Genomic DNA, 20180 nt, shown 5'->3' with positions numbered 1-20180 from the left:
AAATAAAACTAGGAACATGTTAGAAAAAAAATCTGCTAATATTCAAGCATATATACCAGGATACTCTGTTACATGTACAGTAATTGAACAAATTTATTTCTAAAGGAAAATGGACTGAGTTCCAGCCTAGGACCTTCATTTGCAGATCCTTGGTTCCTGCTTTAAACCATCTCTGCCTATGCAGAACCAATGCACTGCCCTCCTGCATACAGGAGTCATTGTGCAGCATAGTTCAGCCCCTAAGCCACTGGATGAATTTTACTCTGTAAGAGTATTCTCTTTATATCTAAGCTACAGTATGAAATTCGATTCCCGATTCTAACTTTAAAAACAATTCTTAAAAACTCTTAATGGGGATGAAAAAATTCTACAGTACTTTTTTTTTTTTTTTTTACCTTTTAAAATAACATATATATCTGAGGGACAATGAAAGGACAGGACACAGAGAACTGTATAAAAAAGTGACAGTAAAAATCACTTCACACTTACTACAAGGGATTTCATCAAAATTTGATACTGACTCCAATTCAGATCCTGCAAAATAATCCCCAGTGTCCCCAAGTGCTCATCTTCTCAATGGGAAGACTATAAAAGGGTGGGTACTATGTCAGTATATGCACACCACTAATAATAATGTTTTATGTTTGTGTATAATGATTTATGGTATATGTTCAAAGCAGTGTACAAATAGTCACTAATTAACATCTCTGTGTGGCATGTGGCTACGTATTATTGTCCCTATTTTAGGAAGGGGAACAAGACAGAGGCTGTGATTTTCAAAGGTGTCTAACGGAGTTAGGTGCCCAGTTCCTACAGGATGGGATTTGGGTGCCTAGCTCCCTTAGTGAAAATTCTAGCCAAAGGTCACAGCCATGTCAGAATTAGATTCTGGCCCTCTTGCCTCCCAATCCTGCCTTTGTGTCTCCAGACCCCACTGCCTTCATGGAAAACTCCACTAAAGCCAACAGAGTTAAACACCGGAGTAAAACGTGCGAGTCCAGACTCAGACCCAGTGTTTGTAATAACCGAACTAATTTTTAGACAAAAGGTGGGGGGAAGCCATGCCATTGGGGTATTATGGAAATAGGAGTCATTCTGCAGTTCCTAGAACAGGAGGAATCATAATTTTGACTTTAGCAATACCACCGCTGTAGAATGCACACTGACCCACATTTCAAACTGCTGTGGTACAAATGGCCCTAAGTTGGTGCAGGCAGCCTTGGGAAGATGATCAGGTGTAACGGGGGAGATCCTCTAGTATAGCAGCACCTACATCATAGGCTCCCCGCTGCCAGCTCAGGAGGCGTGGGTGGAAGAAAGTGATATAGCTCAGCTTCCTTACACTCTGGTGATCCCCAGCTGCCTTGTTGGCCCTTGAGGCTATTGGCAGCTAGTGTAATTTACAGAAGTCCTCAGGCTGCCCTAAGTTAGGCCAGAGGACTGGCCCAGCACAGACAGCCCAGAATTGTGAGAGACTATAAATTCATCTTTGCACCCTTCTCTCCTGACCTACGCTGTGTGCTCCTCAGTTGTAGCCAAGGATCTGGGACACTGTATGTTAAAGAAGTGCAATGAAAACCAACTTTTTTTTTTTTTGTATGCCTAGTCTTTTTAAAATGACATCTGTTCTAAATCCCTATACAGCTCAGTGTTTCTCACTGCATTTCCAAAGCCATTCTTTTGTAAATAGATAATTAGTACTTAAACACTCCTTTCAAGGGGTTTCTACATTAACATAAAAATAGTATAATTACTGATGGTCAAAATGGCAAGACTACACTTTGTAAATTCTAATTTCTTTTGCTGCTCAGAAGGATGAATTTTTTTCTTCTTTGCCACCATTTTACACTGTCTTAAATATGAATATTATTGCACCCTAAAATATACAATACTTGTTAAAACAAGAAGGAAAATATCTACCGTCACTGCAGAAGATTCCATTTTAGAAAGGACCTGAAACTAAGATTGTTTTCTTTGATGAAGATTTGTATCTTAAAATAGGGATACTGACTGTTGATCAAAATTAGCTGATTTTTATATAAACAGCAATGCTATAACAATCATAAACTGTGTGTATTTACAGCAACGTAGAATATTGGTATAATTCTGTTAGTTTTGGAATGAAAATGCCTATTTTATTTTCAGGTTACTTCAATTTTCGGTGGGAAAAATTTGACCCTTTGTGGTGAAATTTCATTTGGCAAATCACAGCCCTGAAGTGAATTTGTGTTGAGAAGTTTGATAAAATTCTGCTTCTCCATTTTTGCGATTTGAAAATAGGAATAAAATGGTGGTTGTCACTAATTAAATGTTCCAGGTGTGTTTCATTTTTGCACTGTAACTCTAAGCCAGCTTTATTTCAAATTTGGCATGAACTTACTCCTCAAAGAAGAATGCCTTTGACACATTTGAGGAAATTTCATTCAGAAATAATGAAGCTAGGAACATTAGAAAATGTGCAACACAATTAAGTAATCTTCTAAGTCTACACACAAGAGTACAATGCTCCACATACACACTCACACAAGTGGGTGTAGAACTGGAGTGTCAGATTGAATATTTAGCTCAAATGTCATTAGTGTTACTCAGAGCCATGTTGTGCTCTAGGGCCTTGGAGTACATAACATTTGGAAATATTCATGCAGGCTGGAGCAAAGGGAAGCACAAAGGCTGCTGAACCACACAGATCTTTTCCAATACCATCATTAAAGAATGTATGGTGGGGGGGGGGAGGGGAGTTGCATGTATAATTTGATGGCTTCACTAGGGCAGAGACAATGTTTTTTGTGTTTGTTCTATAAAGCACCTCATGCATTTTTGGGTGCCAGATAAAAATAAATTAATAAAATAAAAATAGTGAGAGGACTGAGTGCAGGGGATAACCACAGCACAGCGTGTCCCTAGTATTCAAGGATAAGATTCAACTTAACCATCCTGCATTATATATTGATGAATAATATCTAGGCAGAAGGGCTCTGGATTATTTTCAAATGCTTAAAGTGACGTCAGTATGTGGGGCACATTGAAAATTTAGCATATGCTCAAGTTCTCTTCCAACCCATTCCTTATGACAGCATCCGAAGGCAAAATGGTCTTGTGACCCATCTACACCATCTACTTCAAATTTGGAACCTTCTGAAATACCAAATGCAGTTTGGGCTCAGAGTGTTTCAAGAAAAATGAGCTCACGGAAGACTGGGACAAAGAGAGGAAAATAACAGAGGTTACAGTATCAGAAAAAGAAAAAAAACAGGCTTGAAGAAAGAGAGAAAGGGCTTTAGATCTGCCCTATTTTGCATAGCACTTAAGCACATGTTCAACTTTAAACATTAGCTTAAGTTCTATTAAAGTCAGCACTTTTAAAGTGAAATATATTTGACATCAAAGACAGGGAGTCTGAATTTGATGTGGAGAAGAAGGAAAATGGAGAAGCAGCCACAGAATTTGGTCAGGTGACCTCGGAAAGGTTGAGAGGAGAATATAGGCAGAAATCGAAATGCCGGGGATCCAAAGGAGTATGAAAGAAGAGGAAATTAAAGAGTGGCAGCCAGCATCGCACACAAGAAATGTGGACATAAAGAGAAGGTGGGACAGGGAGCTGTAGTTTGAAAAGCAGGTGAGCAAGGGAAGGCTTTCTAAGGATAGAGGAAACTGTTGTATGTTTGAAGGCCGAGATTGACAGAGCCAAAATAGAGAGAATGAAGATAAAGGGAGAGCTGAGACTAGGATGAAGGAGAGAATGCAGTCTGGGAGGGAGCAGGAAAGGATGTGAAAGATCCTAGGCAAAGAGGGAAGAGGAGGAGAAGGAGATGGCTGAGGAAAGGAAGAGGCTCTAATGGTTCTAGATGCATTAGTCAATAAGGAAGGCAAAGTACAGCAGGTTTTCAAAGAAGATGGATGAGTTTTTATTTTATTTTAAATTAAACACATAAAAACACCCACCTATTCAAATGCTCTAGACACCTTGACAGAGATTTAAAATATAAATCCAGAAAATATATAATATATAAACCCAGTCCCTTCAACAACAAGCAACTATCATAAGCATAACAAGTAAAGCATTCTCATCCCAGACTACACAAAAGTGCACCGCTCCTTAAGAATCCTGCCTCTCCCACCCCCCAAAAGGCCCTATAGCTTGAAATCCAACGCCCCACACACCTCAATCCTCTCCAAGTGACCATTCAGAGAGATCAGTTTGGCAGCAAGCCTTAAGGATCAGCAAATTCTCAGACTATTTTGGAGCAAGGAGAAAAACAATTCCATTCACAAGGCCATCATGAAGAAGGCCGTGCCAGCACTCCCTCACCTATAACCTATAAACTGAGGGGATTTCAGTTTGAGGACTTCTGCTGTTCCCAGCAGGGGCAGTATCATGTAGGAGGCCAGGTAGTCTGTCAGGTAGACAGGAGCTCAGCAGCAACTCAGACATGCAGTCCCTTTCCCTGCTGACTAACAATGCTCTAATATCGCTTCCCTTCCACACTACTGGGTAAATATTGATTTTGTGTATAACAGATAACCATGGGGTTTGGAACAGTTTTTGTGCACTAATGTTTGTACATTATTGCAATATAGTGTGAAGAAGAGTGAAATTGAACATTGCTTAGTGTTGTAAGAGTGTCCTATTGTCCTGTAATGCCTGGGCACAGAAAGATTGAGTGGAAGGTACTGTTACAGATTTCACTGAAAATGACAATGCTTTTGTGTGTGTTTCCACCTTAATGCATTATAACTTTTTTTCTTAATTATTTTATGTTGGGCATATTATTGGGCTTGCAGAGTCAAATCAATATTTATTAGCATGAGTCTTCCAAAATTTAGGGTAAAGGCTTGCTTGTAAATATTTTTTTGAACTAGAAAGGCCTGACATTTTTCTTATTGCATCTCAGTCTCCATGCTTCTGACAGCTTTGTGCTGCTCCTAGCCAATTCCACACTGGGAAATGCCATAGCACGTAGCTAAGAAGACAGGAAAACACAGGAAAATATAAATTAAAGAAAAAAGCCCAGTCCCTTAAAATGTGTACTTCATGCAGAAGTTTTTTTAAAGCCACGCTCCCGACCTGCAAATTTTTTGATAATCCGAAACAAAAATCTGTGTTTATGCTATATCCGGGCACCAGCACAGCAGGAACACAGACCATGATTTTCTCTGGAAGCAGCGTACTCTTTCCAATTTCCACTGTAATTTTCTTTTTTTTAAGCACATACATAACATTGTAGAAGTGCATGTAAATCACCACTTGCCTGCCCAGTGGAACAGAATTTCAGCTATCAATGCCAACAGTTGCCTACAGAAGGCATCTACATCTGGTCTGCCACATCCAAGACTGCAACCACAGACACGCGTTTTGCTTTGTTTGGAATTCATCGCTGCGGTGCAGCTGAGCCTCAGACAGAAAAACTATCAGCCTCCAGGGTTAAACAGACAAATGCTTTTCTCACCACAACTTTTTATGGGGAGGGAAAGCCATAACAATGTATGTAAGAGTTCTTATGCAGAACATAAAAGGCCCAGTGACTTAAATATCAGCTAATGCCAAAAGTTGCTTATTGTACCTTTTCCCCCTCTTAAGAGCAGAAAGGCAGAATGGATGAATGATCACATGAATCTCATTTGCTCAGCTGGAAAGAACACAATATTTTTAAAAATCCAATTTCTAAATGTTGCCATTCAAACATAAAGCTAAATTAATATTAATCATTCCTACGTGCACAATGTTCTACTAGGAGGCAGAGAGGGTTGGTACATTCATTAAATCACGTTTACTTCCGAAATGGCATGTAATCTGATACTTACCTAACCATTCATTGAATTTTTTAACTTCACTAGGAAGTCCCAGTTCAGTGAAGTCACCAGCATGTATTAAAACATCTCCATAGGGCATTTGGATTGGATCAGTTCTTGAGTGAGTGTCAGAAATACAGACAAATCGGGTATATCCTGGAGGTTTGGGGGCATCATGGGGCACAGGATCCACCCTATGGGAAATGCATTATGAGAAGGTTATGAAATAGAGTTGACTACATAATCTTTTTAGTATTTACTTTGCAATTCCAATACAATTTTCAGTGTTACTAAAAATGACGTATTCTGGATCTGTGTGGCGAAGAAACTCACAGAATTAATAGGAGGTGTAAGAAGAAACTCACAGAATTAATAGGAGGTGTACGAATTTTGGAGTTCACATCATAGAGCTTTCAATATTGGCGGGGTAGATGTATTAGTTTAAAGGGATTATGGAAAAGGGATTGTTTCAATGTTATTGTCATATTTCAGACACTTACAAATAAAACAAAGGCATTTCCAATTTCAAAATAAGAATACCATCCTGTGTTCATTGTTTAAATAAGATTGCACACTATACTGAGAGAAGCATTTTATCACATATATAAATACATTTAAATGCATTTTCCTAATCATATTTTTTCTGCAGGTTATAAAATTCCAACAAATTTAATTAACACATTTTTGGAGATATGGTTCAGTGTGTTAATGCACCGGCAGATAAGAACTTTACTGACAGCTGCTGCAAATGCACATTCTAACCTTACTATTGTCAGGACAATTATGGTAACTTTCTGGGCTTAATTATACTAAGTAAATCAGATGCAGTAAGGGGTGCTGCTGCATTGTATAGTGCCCAATTTCAAGACTCCAACATGAGGAAAAGAAATGATCTGACCCACTTTTATGAAGCTTCCTCATGATTTAGGTAAGGAAGGCAGAGAAAACAAATCTGCTGCATGAGATATACTTATTTGCAACTCATTAAATTCCTTCACCCTCAACACATTTCATTACAATATATAGAAGTATGTATGTGTAAGTGTACCATAGCTGCAATTTCAGTGGGGGTAATTTTGGTGGGGAAAAAACAGAAAAACAGAAATCCAAGAACCTTATTAATATCAGTAAAATCTCATTCAGAATTATAGTTTTATATGAACAATTTAGTTTGTAAACATTTGTCTTTAAATGACTCAGAACATTAATTTAGTTCATTGTTATGTATAATTTGGATCTTTCCCCATCTGATCTGCTTCTCTTCTGGCTCAATTTTAAAAATTTAATTAGGAAAAAATAAAGTTATAGATCTTTATTATTATTAATGCTAACACTTTGGTGTTTATGGGGAAAGCTTTCAGAGGACCTCAAATTGTTTAACAAACGTAAGTTAATCTTCACAACATGGGACAGATAAGAATTATATCCATTTTACAGATGAGCAAACTGAGGGATGGATGTTAAGTGAGCTGATAAGTTCATGTTGTCAGTGGTAGACATTTGTGAGACAACCAGGAATAGAGTCCTGTTCAAATCATTAAACAACACTTACAAAAATTCTCATTTTACCATTTGATAAAACACATTAAAAAGCTAATGTATGTAGATATTCTCTTTGTTATACTATTTTTCTATACTTTTCTGGGAGGGTGTATGTCTTTTTAAAAATCATTACATCTGTGGGCAGGTTCTAGCAAAAGTCATAACTTTTCAAAAGTTTTTTTTTTTTTTTTAATCTTTACTAAATCCAGGGAGTAATAACTATTTAATTTGAGTGCTGTACAGCAGGAAGTATTAAGCCCAAGCTTCCTAAAGTTTCACACCTTTTGTCAATTTTTCAACAGCCAGAAGCAAGGCCAAAAGTTGGATCATGAAACAAGCACAAAAGCAGAAACTTGAGGTCTTACATCCCTGACTTCCAAACTTTTGCTCTCCCCATCCCTAACTCCCCAATCTCTCCGTTATGCAATTTAAAATTATGGATACTTCTCAACTGCAGAAGAAGGTAGCCAGAAAAATAATGTACTTCCCCAGGGTTTTCATGTATTTGTACAAGATAAATAAAATGCGCTGATCTGAATTTACATTGCTGGGTTTTCAGTGTAGCTCATAAAGTGTATCCCTTAAATATGCCTCTTCCTGCTCACCTATCACTGAAACAAAGCCAAGGGCAGCAGTAACTTGTGCATCAAATAGTAACATAAATTTCACATGGTCCTCCTCTGGAGTTGAATGAAAACACAACAGACTTACAATGGCAATGTATGCAGCACACAATACATATGCTTTTCCTTACGCACAATTTAGAACTTTATTTTGTGGGAAGCATTTTCCTGATTCACACTGGTCAGCCAAGGTATGTATTGCTTTAAAACCTTGTACAAAGGGCCAAAAAATGTATTGGGTATAAATAAATATGATAAATAAATGAAATGCAGATCACAGTGTCACAGAAATATGCACACATTAAGAATGAGTGGATTGCTTTTGCAGTACAACAGTGCAAAAGTGTGTCAGGTTTCACATAAACACATTTAATTGTACTGTAGGACACAATTTCTTAAGGCCTGAGACTGATGTCCTTGAGTAGAACCTGACTCCCTGAGTAGCCCCACTGATGTCCAATGAACTGCTTGCGCTGTGAGTAACGGAAAAAGAAGAATGAGGACCTTATGGTCTGTTATTTTTTTTAAATAACATATAAACTTGCATATAAATTGAAAAGCAAAGCTAAAATTTCAGGCCAATACTGGAGGTTGGTATATACACAGGGCTTCAATGGGGTTTCATACAGGAGCAGAGGTCTGCCTGCATACAGCCAGGATCAAGACCTTAAATCTTCAGGGGACGACTGTCATGATTTATGTCTTCTACAGCTCTGATTGCACTATCAGTGCTTATCAAACAGTAGATGACAATTATCATAATAATAAAATACATTTGCCAACTGTGGCAACCCAAAGCACCTCGCAACAGAGGAACAGGAAAGACAAAGATGGAGACAGGAAAATGCTGTGAGAGGTTGGGAATACTCCTGGATGGTGCAGTTAAGGTAAGAAAGGGAGTGCAAGACAGTACTGAGGACCAGAAAAACCATGTACTAGCTGTAAGCCTTTGGAGGAGAGCCAAAAGCACTGAGGAGAAAAGCATTAGGGGGTGAGTAAGTTTATATGAGGTTTATTCATTATTATTTGCATCACTAAACTAGGGATTTTGCAAGCATATAATTCACCAATAGGGTGAAATCCTGGCCCTGCTGAAGTCAATGGAGCAGCTACTATTGACTTCAATGGGGCCAGGGAATAAAGGGGATGCAAGATTACATTTCTCACCATTCTGTAAATTTGTAAAAGCCAAGAACAATATCAATACTATAGGTATTCACAAAAATTCTTCAAGATTTCTACTGTCTAGACAAATAGTTGGTCAAACTACTCTTATGAATATGATTTGTTACAACTTAGCCCATTTTCTGGTTTGCATGAATGTTTTTCAAATGCATTAATTATTCATGAGTGTTGAACACTTTTGGGGAACAATTTTCAGAGAATGGCTTGTTTGTGAACTGCTCCCTTTAGAGTATTCACTGTGTTGTGTGGTGGATCACCAAAGTCACATGCTATTGTATTCACTCACTGGCTGGGTGACTGCAACATTAAACAAGAGATAATGAGTAGCAAATGGCTAATAATGAATAACTAATTTCCAACCCAAATTTTGTGATGAAAACCCATACATGCAACTTTGGGGATTGGCAAACGTATTCATGAATGCCCAGCGGCTGTCTGAATACTCACAAATAATGAATAATATGCCCCACAAATCTCAGAGATCTGAACTTGGCACTTCTATTTGCCAAAATATTTGTGAATCAATTTTTTGTTTGTTTGTTTTCTGTTACCATTTGCCAACTCTGCAAACAAAAGATGTTCCCTGATGCAGATATTACATTTGTTTTATTCATTATTTGTATTGGGACACTACCTAAAAGCCCCAACTAGGGGTCAGGACCCTATTGTAATTGGCATATATAACGAAAACCTGCTCCAGAGAGTGTTGTTTACACATTCAAACTCCGCCCACATGCAGGCATGTGTCCACATTAGCCTTTAGGTTTCCTTTCTATGGTGTACAATTTGTACCACAATTTGCATGTAAAATATCACTGAAAAGATACATACCATCCACTCACGTTTTTTTTAAAATGAATCATTCCCTATGTTTAGAAATTACCAAAATGTATTAAATGTAGTGGATGAAAGTAAGCCAATTTATTCAGTCCTATTAAAGTAAAAAGTTTTTTTTTTTTAATGAAAATCAGTTCTCTGATCAAAATATAAGATTGATTCTCTTTTTAAAGAATAGAATAAAATATGTTACATTTTGATTTCCTATAAAATATTTTGCAATTGATTTATATACTTAATTTACTTGTAATTGCTTAACAGTTTTGCTCTTCCTTCTGGCTCTCAACTTTATGGCAGGTTTCATTTTGTAATTATGATCCTACACTTGACATTAAAAGTAAATCACCATTTAGAGCAGTTAACTTTACTGATGTCATGTTTATATATAAAAAGTCAAAACCAAACACATTATTTTAATTACTCTTTAAGCACTCTATATCTTTCACACGCTGGTATTAAAGTAGGTTGTTGGATGGGTACCCACACTATTTTATTTGTTGCTGTCGTTTTTATTTTGTAGTACAAAGCAGTAGTATAGCTAACCAAACAACAGGAGAATGTTTATTCTGAATACAGTCTTGGTATTTCAACAGCTATTTACATGTGATGCAAGTTGAGAATACGAGTTCACAAAGCTGATTAATGCTTCTAAAACTGTGGAAAATATTATTTATATGAAACCTCTAAGATTAATTACATTGCTTGTTGTTGTTTTCTTTTTATAAAGACCAAATTGTGCTAGCACAGTCATTCCTCTTCTATCCTTTAAAAAAGTACCTATGCTTCCCCAATGGACTGAATTGTATCAGTAATTATTATTAGAAAGACAGCAAAACATTGTTCTCTGAATTATTTCTGACTGGTCCATCAAATACCACATTGACAAGGCAATAACAATTCTGAAGGCTGTGTTAGAGCAATAACAAAACTATAATACTTACATTTGCACATGTGGGGGCTGAAAGCGTCCCTGGTTAATGTTGTAGAACGTGAACGCCTGTGTGGGGTTTGAGCTGTACTCATCCACTTCAATTATGAGTCTACTGTGTTGATGCCTTCTAGCGGCCATAATGTGCGACTGGGCGAAAGCCATGCTTGCGCTGTGTAGTACAGCTTTTTCAGATAATCATCTGTGCTATCTTTCTACATCGACAGAAGAAGACCATGTCGTCTCCTTACCTCATCAACGTGCTCCCCTTCTGAAACCTAAAAGCAGATTGAAGAGATGGAGCATAACTGTTTGACAGTTAATCTGTTTTGGGTTTGCTCTATTTAATGTCAGATGAAGATTTAAAGGGGGTGGGGGAACACTTACAGCTCAAAGAACTCATTACAAACCTTTCCAACTCAGTAATTTGATGAATATATTGTAGTCTGAATTTGGAGGGGAGGGACACTTGCAAAAGAACACATGGCGCAACATGTTCAAATAGTTAAGGCTTTTAAACACAAATCTAGCACCATGCAGTATTGGTATGTCAATTTTAGGGTTTTGTCAACACAATTATTTACTCCCCCCGCCATTGTATTACTGAATATTTATATCATAGCCCTTCAAAAATGTTCAATTGACTGTCTCTGAATGACTAAAGTGCAAACACATTTTTAAGTTCATTAAAAAGCACCAGTTTAAGGCCTGTTTTTTCAATAGTGCTGTGGCATTCATGAAAGATATGTTTTGTCAAGTGATGCTCCCTTGAGACTAAGAAACAGGTATCAAAATGGGTTTCCCATTCACATTTTATTATATTATGCCTGGCTTTGTAATAATTTCTAAAGAGCCTCCTAGTGCAGATATGAAAGCTCAAAGTGCTACTGCTCCACCTATCACACCTCATATCCTACTGTGAGGTAGTTTAGGCCCAAAATAGAGGATTCATTGGAAAATGGGGGGTTTCACAGCCTTATACCAATAAAAATGTTTTCATTAAGTTTTAAAAAGAAAATCAATTGAAACCATTTTGGATACTCCTCACAATGTATCCAACCCTAAAACAACAGCAGTGATTGTTTGGGAAGTGAAACTGACTGACTGAAATGCTAAAAGTAACCACTGAAAATAGCAGAAAGTAAATTAGATTAGATTTTTGTCCGTTCCCCTTCCCCCCCACCCCCCCCCGTTTTAATAAACTATTTCATTATTGGCAATAAAAGTAAGGCTCTTTCATGAGATTTAGTTTTTGTTTACTTATTGAAAAAATGCTTTGCTTCAAAGGAACTAATTTTACAAATATTCACATTAGAAAATAGTTATTCACTGAATATATACAGTCTCTGGGCAGTGGTATTGAAAGTATCTCACAGACATGGTCAATGTATCTCAGTTCCACTCTGATGGGACCACCTCCAAACATGATGGGAATGCAGTTCATGGTCTGTAATCACTCAGTCCTTTGCCTAGCTATTAAGACTGGGTGGCAAATTGGTATTAGTTTTTGTAAGGTGGAAGTTTGTTTTCTGTGAAACTGGGATGAGACCTCTAGTTCATTTCATTACATGGCTGTAAAATGATGACAACTTGCTGTCATTACCAACCTACAGGGACATAGCCTGAGAATTTTTAAAAAGAGCATATTTCTTCTTGACTCCACTAGAAATGCGTGGTAAGGAAATAGTAGAAAAGCAGCCAAGGAAATTTTGGATTTTAAACACTCTCCAATGCTGTGTGCCTGCTATGGAGCAGGCTGCAGAATGGAAGTGTTTGAAAGCAGCAGGAGGGAAGAGAGAAATGATCCTTGTAAAAATAACAGAGTACAAATCTTTGCACTTAAGAAATAAGGCCTGATCTACACTTAAAATTTAGGTTGACATAGCTACGTTGCCCAAGAAAAGGAAAAATCCACATGCCTAAGCTCCATAGCTATGCTGACCTAACTCCTAGTGTAGATGCAACTAGATCAATGGATGAATGCTACCTGTCACTGTAGGCTGTGTCTACACTATGGGGTTATGGCAGCATAGCTATGCCAGTATAGTCCCAGTAGTATAGACAAGCCCTAAAAGATTAAAATGGCAGATATGAGGTCTTGCCCTAGAAGCATTGTGTGCAAAATGGTGCATTTTCAAAGATGTTCATATGGACCATGTATGTCAAAGTCAGAGATTTTATATTGGACCAGCTGCTCTGAATAAACAGACATCTGTTTGAAGTAAACTAATATAAATGGTGATTTTTAGAATTAAATTCAGCACAGTTAGTAATTTGCAATTCTAAAGTGTCTACAAAAGGGTCTTGCAATACTTTATAAAGCATTAAGTTTCAACAACACCCTGAAGTGTGTAAAATTTTTCCCCATTTTACAAATGACTAATCCAAGGTTACAGTGAGGCTGAGACAAATATTTTCAAAATTCGGAGCCTAAAGTTGGGCTCCTAAATCTATATTTAAGCACCTGCCTGATCCTGAAAATTGCTGAGCATCCAAAAGCTCCACTGACTTCAGTGAGAGTTGCTGGGTGCTCAGAACTTTTGAAAATATGGCTAAATACGCTTAATTTAGGCTCCTATTTTTGAAAGTCCTGGCCTGAATGATTTACCTAAGGTCACATAGAGAATCATTGGCAGAACCAGTCCTAGAAGCCAGGAATCCTCACTCTGAGTTAGATGCTCTAACTACTTCCTCCTCACTGGACAAGGTGGACAATAGCACTTGCTGACTCCACTAACATTCGCTGCTTTTAGTAGAATTCATTACACTTTGTTCCCAAACACTGAGAAAAGTGTACCAAATATACTGCTCTGATGGCACTTACTGTAGAAAGGTTTTCATAAGTGAGGATCCAGTGTCCTCACACATGGGAAAGCCTATGAATCACAGCATTAAGCCAGCCTGCATGGATGCTAGCCAGAGACACTCAGCATGATGGTCACCCTGTAAGCAGGCAGAAAATTAGAAGCCAGCGTGTCTCACTTGAGAAGAAAAAATTGTGTTATCATTGCACTACTGAGCCCTCTACCAAGTGACAGCCATACAATGTCCACCCTGGAGACACATACAAATTGTCCAGGATAGGAAAGGGAACCAAAAAGCTGGATCTTACCCTAAAAATAAAATAGCTAGCAATCACATGAACAACTAGTCCTAAACAGAAATCAGAATAATATAACCACAGTACATAACTAACAATATTAGTTCAACAGATGAAGCTACTGTCAGCAACATACACAAATGTCTTTGATCCTTACCTTTCACTCTCTTGATGCCTTGCTGAATAAGTGGCTGGCTGGCTGCTAACATTCTTGGTGACTGATAGAACAAGCTGTTTCCCTCTAGCCTGACTGCTATCCAAACTGACACTAGTCACTCCCCTTTATTTTCCTTTACAACATTCCTTAAGATTTTTTAAAAATAATTTGAATTTTCCCCCATAACCCAAAACAGGGTGTGACATGCAGTAGGAAAATAATTACCTGCAGCTGTACCATGTAAGTTTTAAAATCACATGGCCAACACTACCAACATACAGCACTAAGACTCAAATCCCCACAGCAACAACATGCTAACCACTCTCTTCCCCCAGACTTATGGAGCTATGGGATGGCTGCCAGGGAGATTCAGAGAAATGTAAAAAAGGTTTCATGAATATGAATATTAAAGTAAAAATCACAATCCCGGATGTTAGTTCTTTTTCAATCTCCAACATTTATGATTCTATTAAATGATCTATCCATCTTCTTACCAGTGTAGGAATGTTCTCTGCATAGTTATTTTTCTAGGACTTTATCCAGTTTACTTTTAAATGTCCCCAAAAGTCTGATCCAAAACCACTGTACTAAATGGATGTCTTCCCACTACTTCAATAGGAATTCCACCACTTCCACTGGGAGATTATTCTGCAATGGGGCTACTCATCTACTTGAAATTAGGCACGTTCTTAAATCCCCCTGCTGAACTGGGGCCTTAGAGAACTCATTGTATGGAGTTTTCCTGATTTTTTTTTTCAGCCCTAAAATTTTCCTTTCTTAATGTCACCCCAATGTTCTCTTGTATAGGTACCAAACAAAATAACTCCAGTCCATCTTTTGCGTGAGTTATCTTGCCTTTGTTTAATTTAACCTCTTTCTCCTTCACTTTTTCCATTGCAAACCAACATTTCACTTTAATCTCCCTTCCCCCATCCCCACTGTGATTCTGGTTCTGCCTTTTGTTCTTCCTCCAATTCCTATCTTTCCCTGTCCATTGTTCCTCAACTAACTTACTCCATTCTCTGTGCTACAGTCTCCACTAACACCTATTTTTTGTCAGTCCCATGGCAAACATCTGTTTTGAGGCTTTCTCATAACCTTCCCAGCTACTGGACAGGAGCCTGGATTCAAATCCACCATGGCTCAAGTACAGTAGTTGTCATCTTAAATAATACTTAGGTTGTTAAAATAAAATAATATAAGCAGAGGATAGAAATTAAGAAGTAAAAGTGTGAAGAAGAGATGTATTGCAAATATATGAAAAGTCAATGAGGCAGAGAAACATATGATGGCTATTCCAGATCATAAGAGCTGCAGAGGAGAAGTTGCAGCTCTTGCACCGACAGTAGTGAGGTAATGTGAAGAGTAAGAGAGACAAGGCCAGTGGTAGATGAGTGGGAACAGTGTAGACAGAGAGAAGATATGTGAGGTAGGCTAGAGTTTGTTCATGGAGAGTCTGAAGAACTGGGAATTGAGGATGCAATTGAGAAAGAAAGTGCAGTAGCAAACTGAGAGGAGATTAAGGCATTTCCATGCAGCTTTAAAATAGTGAAGCCCACATTTTTCAGGGAAAGAGGTGCTTAGAAAAACAATAAATTCCCTTAAAGAAGTATATGAGAGTTTGTGATAGCTAGTACAGTCATACAGTGTGGCTGCTTATGGTGCAAATACATCTTTGATGGAGTAAATAAACTCAATAGTGCTTGGTGGAGAGTTCAAATCTTCCTCTGCACTACAGGCAAAACTACTCTCATTGAGTTTCTGTCTCAGGAATAGAAGCAAGTTACTTTAGATGAGGAGGCAAAAACCTTATTTTTTAAAAAATCCAGTGCCACAGAGTGTTCTACAGTAAGGGTACCAACTATCACAGTAACACTACTGTAAGATATAGCATTTGGATCCATTATTACAAAATACTCTAGTATGTTTTTGTTTTAAACAAGGGATGGGTTGATGGAGGTAGGCCAGCATTAAAGGAATCTAGTGCTATCAGTAAAGAAACAATTATTTAATGTAACATGGGAAATGGACTGGATGCTCTAATAGGTTTTCTCTCTAACTTACAATGTTTACATAATCCTGACAAAAACTGGTAAATAGGATCATTTTGCTGCTCTCAGTTCTGCCACCAGGAACTGGATAGATGTTCTTCTAGAAGAAAGTTTGCAATTAAAAACTGTTTCAAAGGAATATGTTCTTTTTTTGTTTGTTTGTTTGTTTGTTTGCTAAGGAAAATAATGACAAAAATGCTGGCAAATCACAACTACTGAACAGTCTCTTCCGGTTGGTTTGAATTTACCTTAAAATGAGAGCTCAAATGTTCTCAACCTATTTATGGACTTTAAAACAAAGGTAGCACGATTAAATGGCAATTAGACGCTGGTAGCTGTTGAGGCTGATCATGTACAAATGTACTTCTGGAACCATTAGGCCTCAAGTACTCCCTGTGAGCCAGTAGTTTGTTGTATAAATGCATATTTAGGGAACTTTTTAAAATGTACATTTTCTGAACTACGACTATAATGTGTAGCACTGAAATATGCACTTAAAAGTCTACTCTTCCCAATGTGAATGCGTTATGTACCTGCCATTAGTGTCAATGACAGTTAAGAAAGCATGCTGAAAGGAGAATAGATTCCTTGGGGATATTTAAGTTATAATCTGTAGTGTCATTTAAGGTGTTTTCCTCCCCCTGCAAGCTCCCCAAAGACTTCTATGTTATGAATTAGTGATCTAAAAGTTCTATTTAGAAACCTAACCCCGTTTTAGGTACAGAAGCACTACATTAAATGGCACCATTAACTTTTTAAGATGTCAGCTTAGTGCTGCTGAAAGGTGCCAGGGTGACAGCCTTGCAGACTGAAGTCCTCTGCAAGCTTCCCTGAACCACCTTTGTTTCTCAAGCCTGCCTGGAGAGACCTGTTCTTGAGGGTAAGAAGGGTAGTTCAGACACCATTCCCATTCATTCTATGACCTCGTTGCTGTAACTGCTAAGAAGGGTGCTAATTATGGTGATTTTTTGTAACATGGATACCTCTCCACTGGGAATGCCACTGAGCAGTCATGAGATGGCACAAAAGTTTTATAGTGTAAAAATTTAGAAATTGCTCTCATCACAGGTTTCACAGTCCTCAATTCTCAATCAGAGCATATACCTTAGGATATAACTGTAGCTATGCTGGCTTAACCCTGTGGTGTAGATGCAGTGTACACCAACAGAAGGGGTGCAGATACACCCTCTCCCCAAGCTATGGTAGCTAGGTCGACAGAAGCATTCTTCCACTGACCTAACTCTATCTACACTGGGGGCTAGGTTGACACAGCTACATCACTCAGAGGTGTGGATTTTTTTACTCCCCTGAGCAACACAGCTATGTCAACCTAAATTTTAATTGTAGGCCAGGCCTTAGACTCAAAGTCCTTTGCTTCAGGAGCATGTCTAACTGAAATAGATCTCTAGCATCCTTCTTTTTAAACGTCACTTCTCACTGGAGGATTTTGATCATTTGTTGGCATGATGTCATCCTCATGATCTAACAGGACTTACCATCTCATCAAGCCCATCATTTGTTTCCACCGATCTGAACTGCTTGGAGTAATGTCTGATTTGTAATGTGGAATAATGTGCTTTGGTGACTCAATGAGACCTCTTTATTTCACCTTAACTGAAACTATCTCAACTGTTTTTTAAAAATTCAAATTCTTGTCCCCTTACTTAAAACAAACAAAAAAACCCAATATTGTCTTGCTCCTTATAACTACCTGTCATATACTGCATAAAAAAATCCTTTACTGAAATTAATTTTCTTCAAATTAGTTTTCCTCCACTGATCACACATACAAGTAAGTTACTGAACATGTTATTGTCATTATTTTAGGTTTAAAGAGCACTGAAGCAGTTGTTGGGCGAAACTGTCACACAAAAAGATTATATGGATATTGTAAATAGATATAAAAGGAGGAAATAAGATACATTAAAGTCTGTCTCCTTTTTAAACTATGCCTCCTTGCCCACTTCTGCTGAATTTCATCAATGGAAATGTTTTACTTATGGTATGCCACAATTCTGGACAGTCCTGTGGACAGACAGGCACACAAGGAAAGAAGATGAATGCAGTGAGAATACACTGAATATTAAAATACTTCACCTAAGTAATCTAATAGCTATACTGATTTAATACGTTTACCGCTCAAAAACCTTTTAGTATGTATCATTTTGAATTATGACTACATGATGGCACTTTCTAATTTTCTTATTTCAACACCCGCAAAATAGTAGTGCTTGTTCTTCATTTTATAAAAATTTGTTTCATTTTTAAATTATTAACTTACTGGATCATGTCCTGGGATACTTGCTCACTTATTCTTTTCATTCTAAAATACAAATGCAGCACAATAATACTTCTGTTTTCACTTCAGACCCTAAAGAGGCTCTATTTTACAATACATCATGCACACCCAGTATATCTTGGAGATAAGAATATTACAGTGTTTGCATACACCAATGTACTGAGCAAAGAGAAGATATTTATTGAGACTAAATAAATTATTATAATGCTACATTAGATCTTGACTAGATGTAACCAACATATCATACTTGAGTAAAGTATTAAAGTGGCCACATTTTCTTACCGTATAAACCAAGTCCTCTTTCAGAAAAATAAACAGTTTTGGTTTAAGGTTATTTATATTAATCCTAAAATAAATTAGAGGTAGCTAATCTACGTAAGTAAGTCTAGTCAAGAAAATTTTATATACATACATAAAAGCTGCAAAGCTCTTCCATTACTCTTAAGAATCTCTTTTTCCTCTCCTAATGTTCATCAAACTTCATGATATTATTACTGGAAGTTAAGGATACGCATTAAAGAAAAATGATAAACCAAGTCAATACTCAGTTTAAGGAAAAAATAACTGTAAATGTATAAAAGCCATGAAAGCAAGTTAGTGCTGTGATTATTTAATTCTACACTTCACTCTGAAATTTGGGTTTGTCATTTTATCCAGCAACTAAGGTATGTTTAAAAAACAAAATATTTTATATTTGAGAAATTTACAAGTAAGTATTAAAACATACATGCAACAAACTAGTACTTGGAGTGTCTGGTTTAAACTCACAATTGAAAAACTCTGTTCTCAGCCATCCTTTGATAGTTTTCATCCAGACACTGTATCACGTGGGTTATGTTCTGGGGACAATTGGCCAAATCCTGGCCCCTGAACATACATATATGCAATTCCCAATGGGCCAAACCCTGTTTGCCTTATTCACACAAGTAACACAACTGACTTCAGTGGGACTATTTACAAGAGTAAAGAAAGCAGAACTTGTCCCACTAAGTTGTGCACACATATCTCAGGGTAGAATATGGCACCCATTAGCCATTGAAGAGACATTATCTGGTAGTTTTGCCTATCTCCCTCACACTGAAATTAAGGTGGGAGTGTTACAAAGTGTAATATTAATAGAAATGCTATAATTTTTAAGTCTTCAGTTAAATTTGTTTGTATTTAAGCATTCAAATTCGGTGTTAACAACCCAGACACTGCAGCATTATGTTAGTGCAAGAAAATTAGAAAGTAAAACTTACCAGTCTATTTCTGTTGCTCAAAGTGAGTGAAATGCAAAAAAGTAAGAACAAAGTTTAAAATGGGGAAAAGTAAAGTAGAATTTTAAAATGCTCAGGTTAATAACCTAAGGTGCTGGCAGTATTTTTTTTTAAATGATCTAAAATGAATCAACAATGCTTTTTTAAAACATAACATTTCTCTGTACTGATAGGTAAAAGATAAGACTGTATTGAAGATAAAGCACACTGCCCTATCAACCATTGAGCCAGGTCATCCCCTCCAGTGGTAAAATCTTTGGAAGGAGGAAATCTCCACAGAGATCCTCTCATATCATCCCTATTAGGAGTGAAAAGACTAGGGTAGCAGGATATGCCTGTAGAAAAAGTCACAGGATCAGCCCCAAACCTGTCAGATCTCCAGGGATCTGCTGGAAGCCACAGCCATCTG

General features: G+C 37.4%; 1 protein-coding gene across 1 annotated transcript in view; it reads right to left on the bottom strand.

The window, feature by feature from the left end:
- Positions 1 to 11070, bottom strand: part of MPPED1 (metallophosphoesterase domain containing 1) — a 58770-nt gene extending 47700 nt beyond the window's left edge. Inside the window, exons 1-2 of the mRNA XM_065423307.1 lie at positions 10919 to 11070; positions 5803 to 5984 (exon numbers count right to left, since the gene is read on the bottom strand). Coding sequence (XP_065279379.1) covers positions 5803 to 5984; positions 10919 to 11070 — 334 coding nt within the window. The remainder of the gene's footprint in view (positions 1 to 5802; positions 5985 to 10918) is intronic.
- Between the last annotated feature and the right edge of the window lie 9110 nt (positions 11071 to 20180).

Source organism: Emys orbicularis, chromosome 1 (genome assembly GCF_028017835.1).
Source record: "Emys orbicularis isolate rEmyOrb1 chromosome 1, rEmyOrb1.hap1, whole genome shotgun sequence".
Lineage (NCBI taxonomy): Eukaryota > Metazoa > Chordata > Testudines > Emydidae > Emys > Emys orbicularis.
Note: the sequence above shows the minus strand (reverse complement) of the source record. Positions and strands in the feature narration are given on the sequence as shown.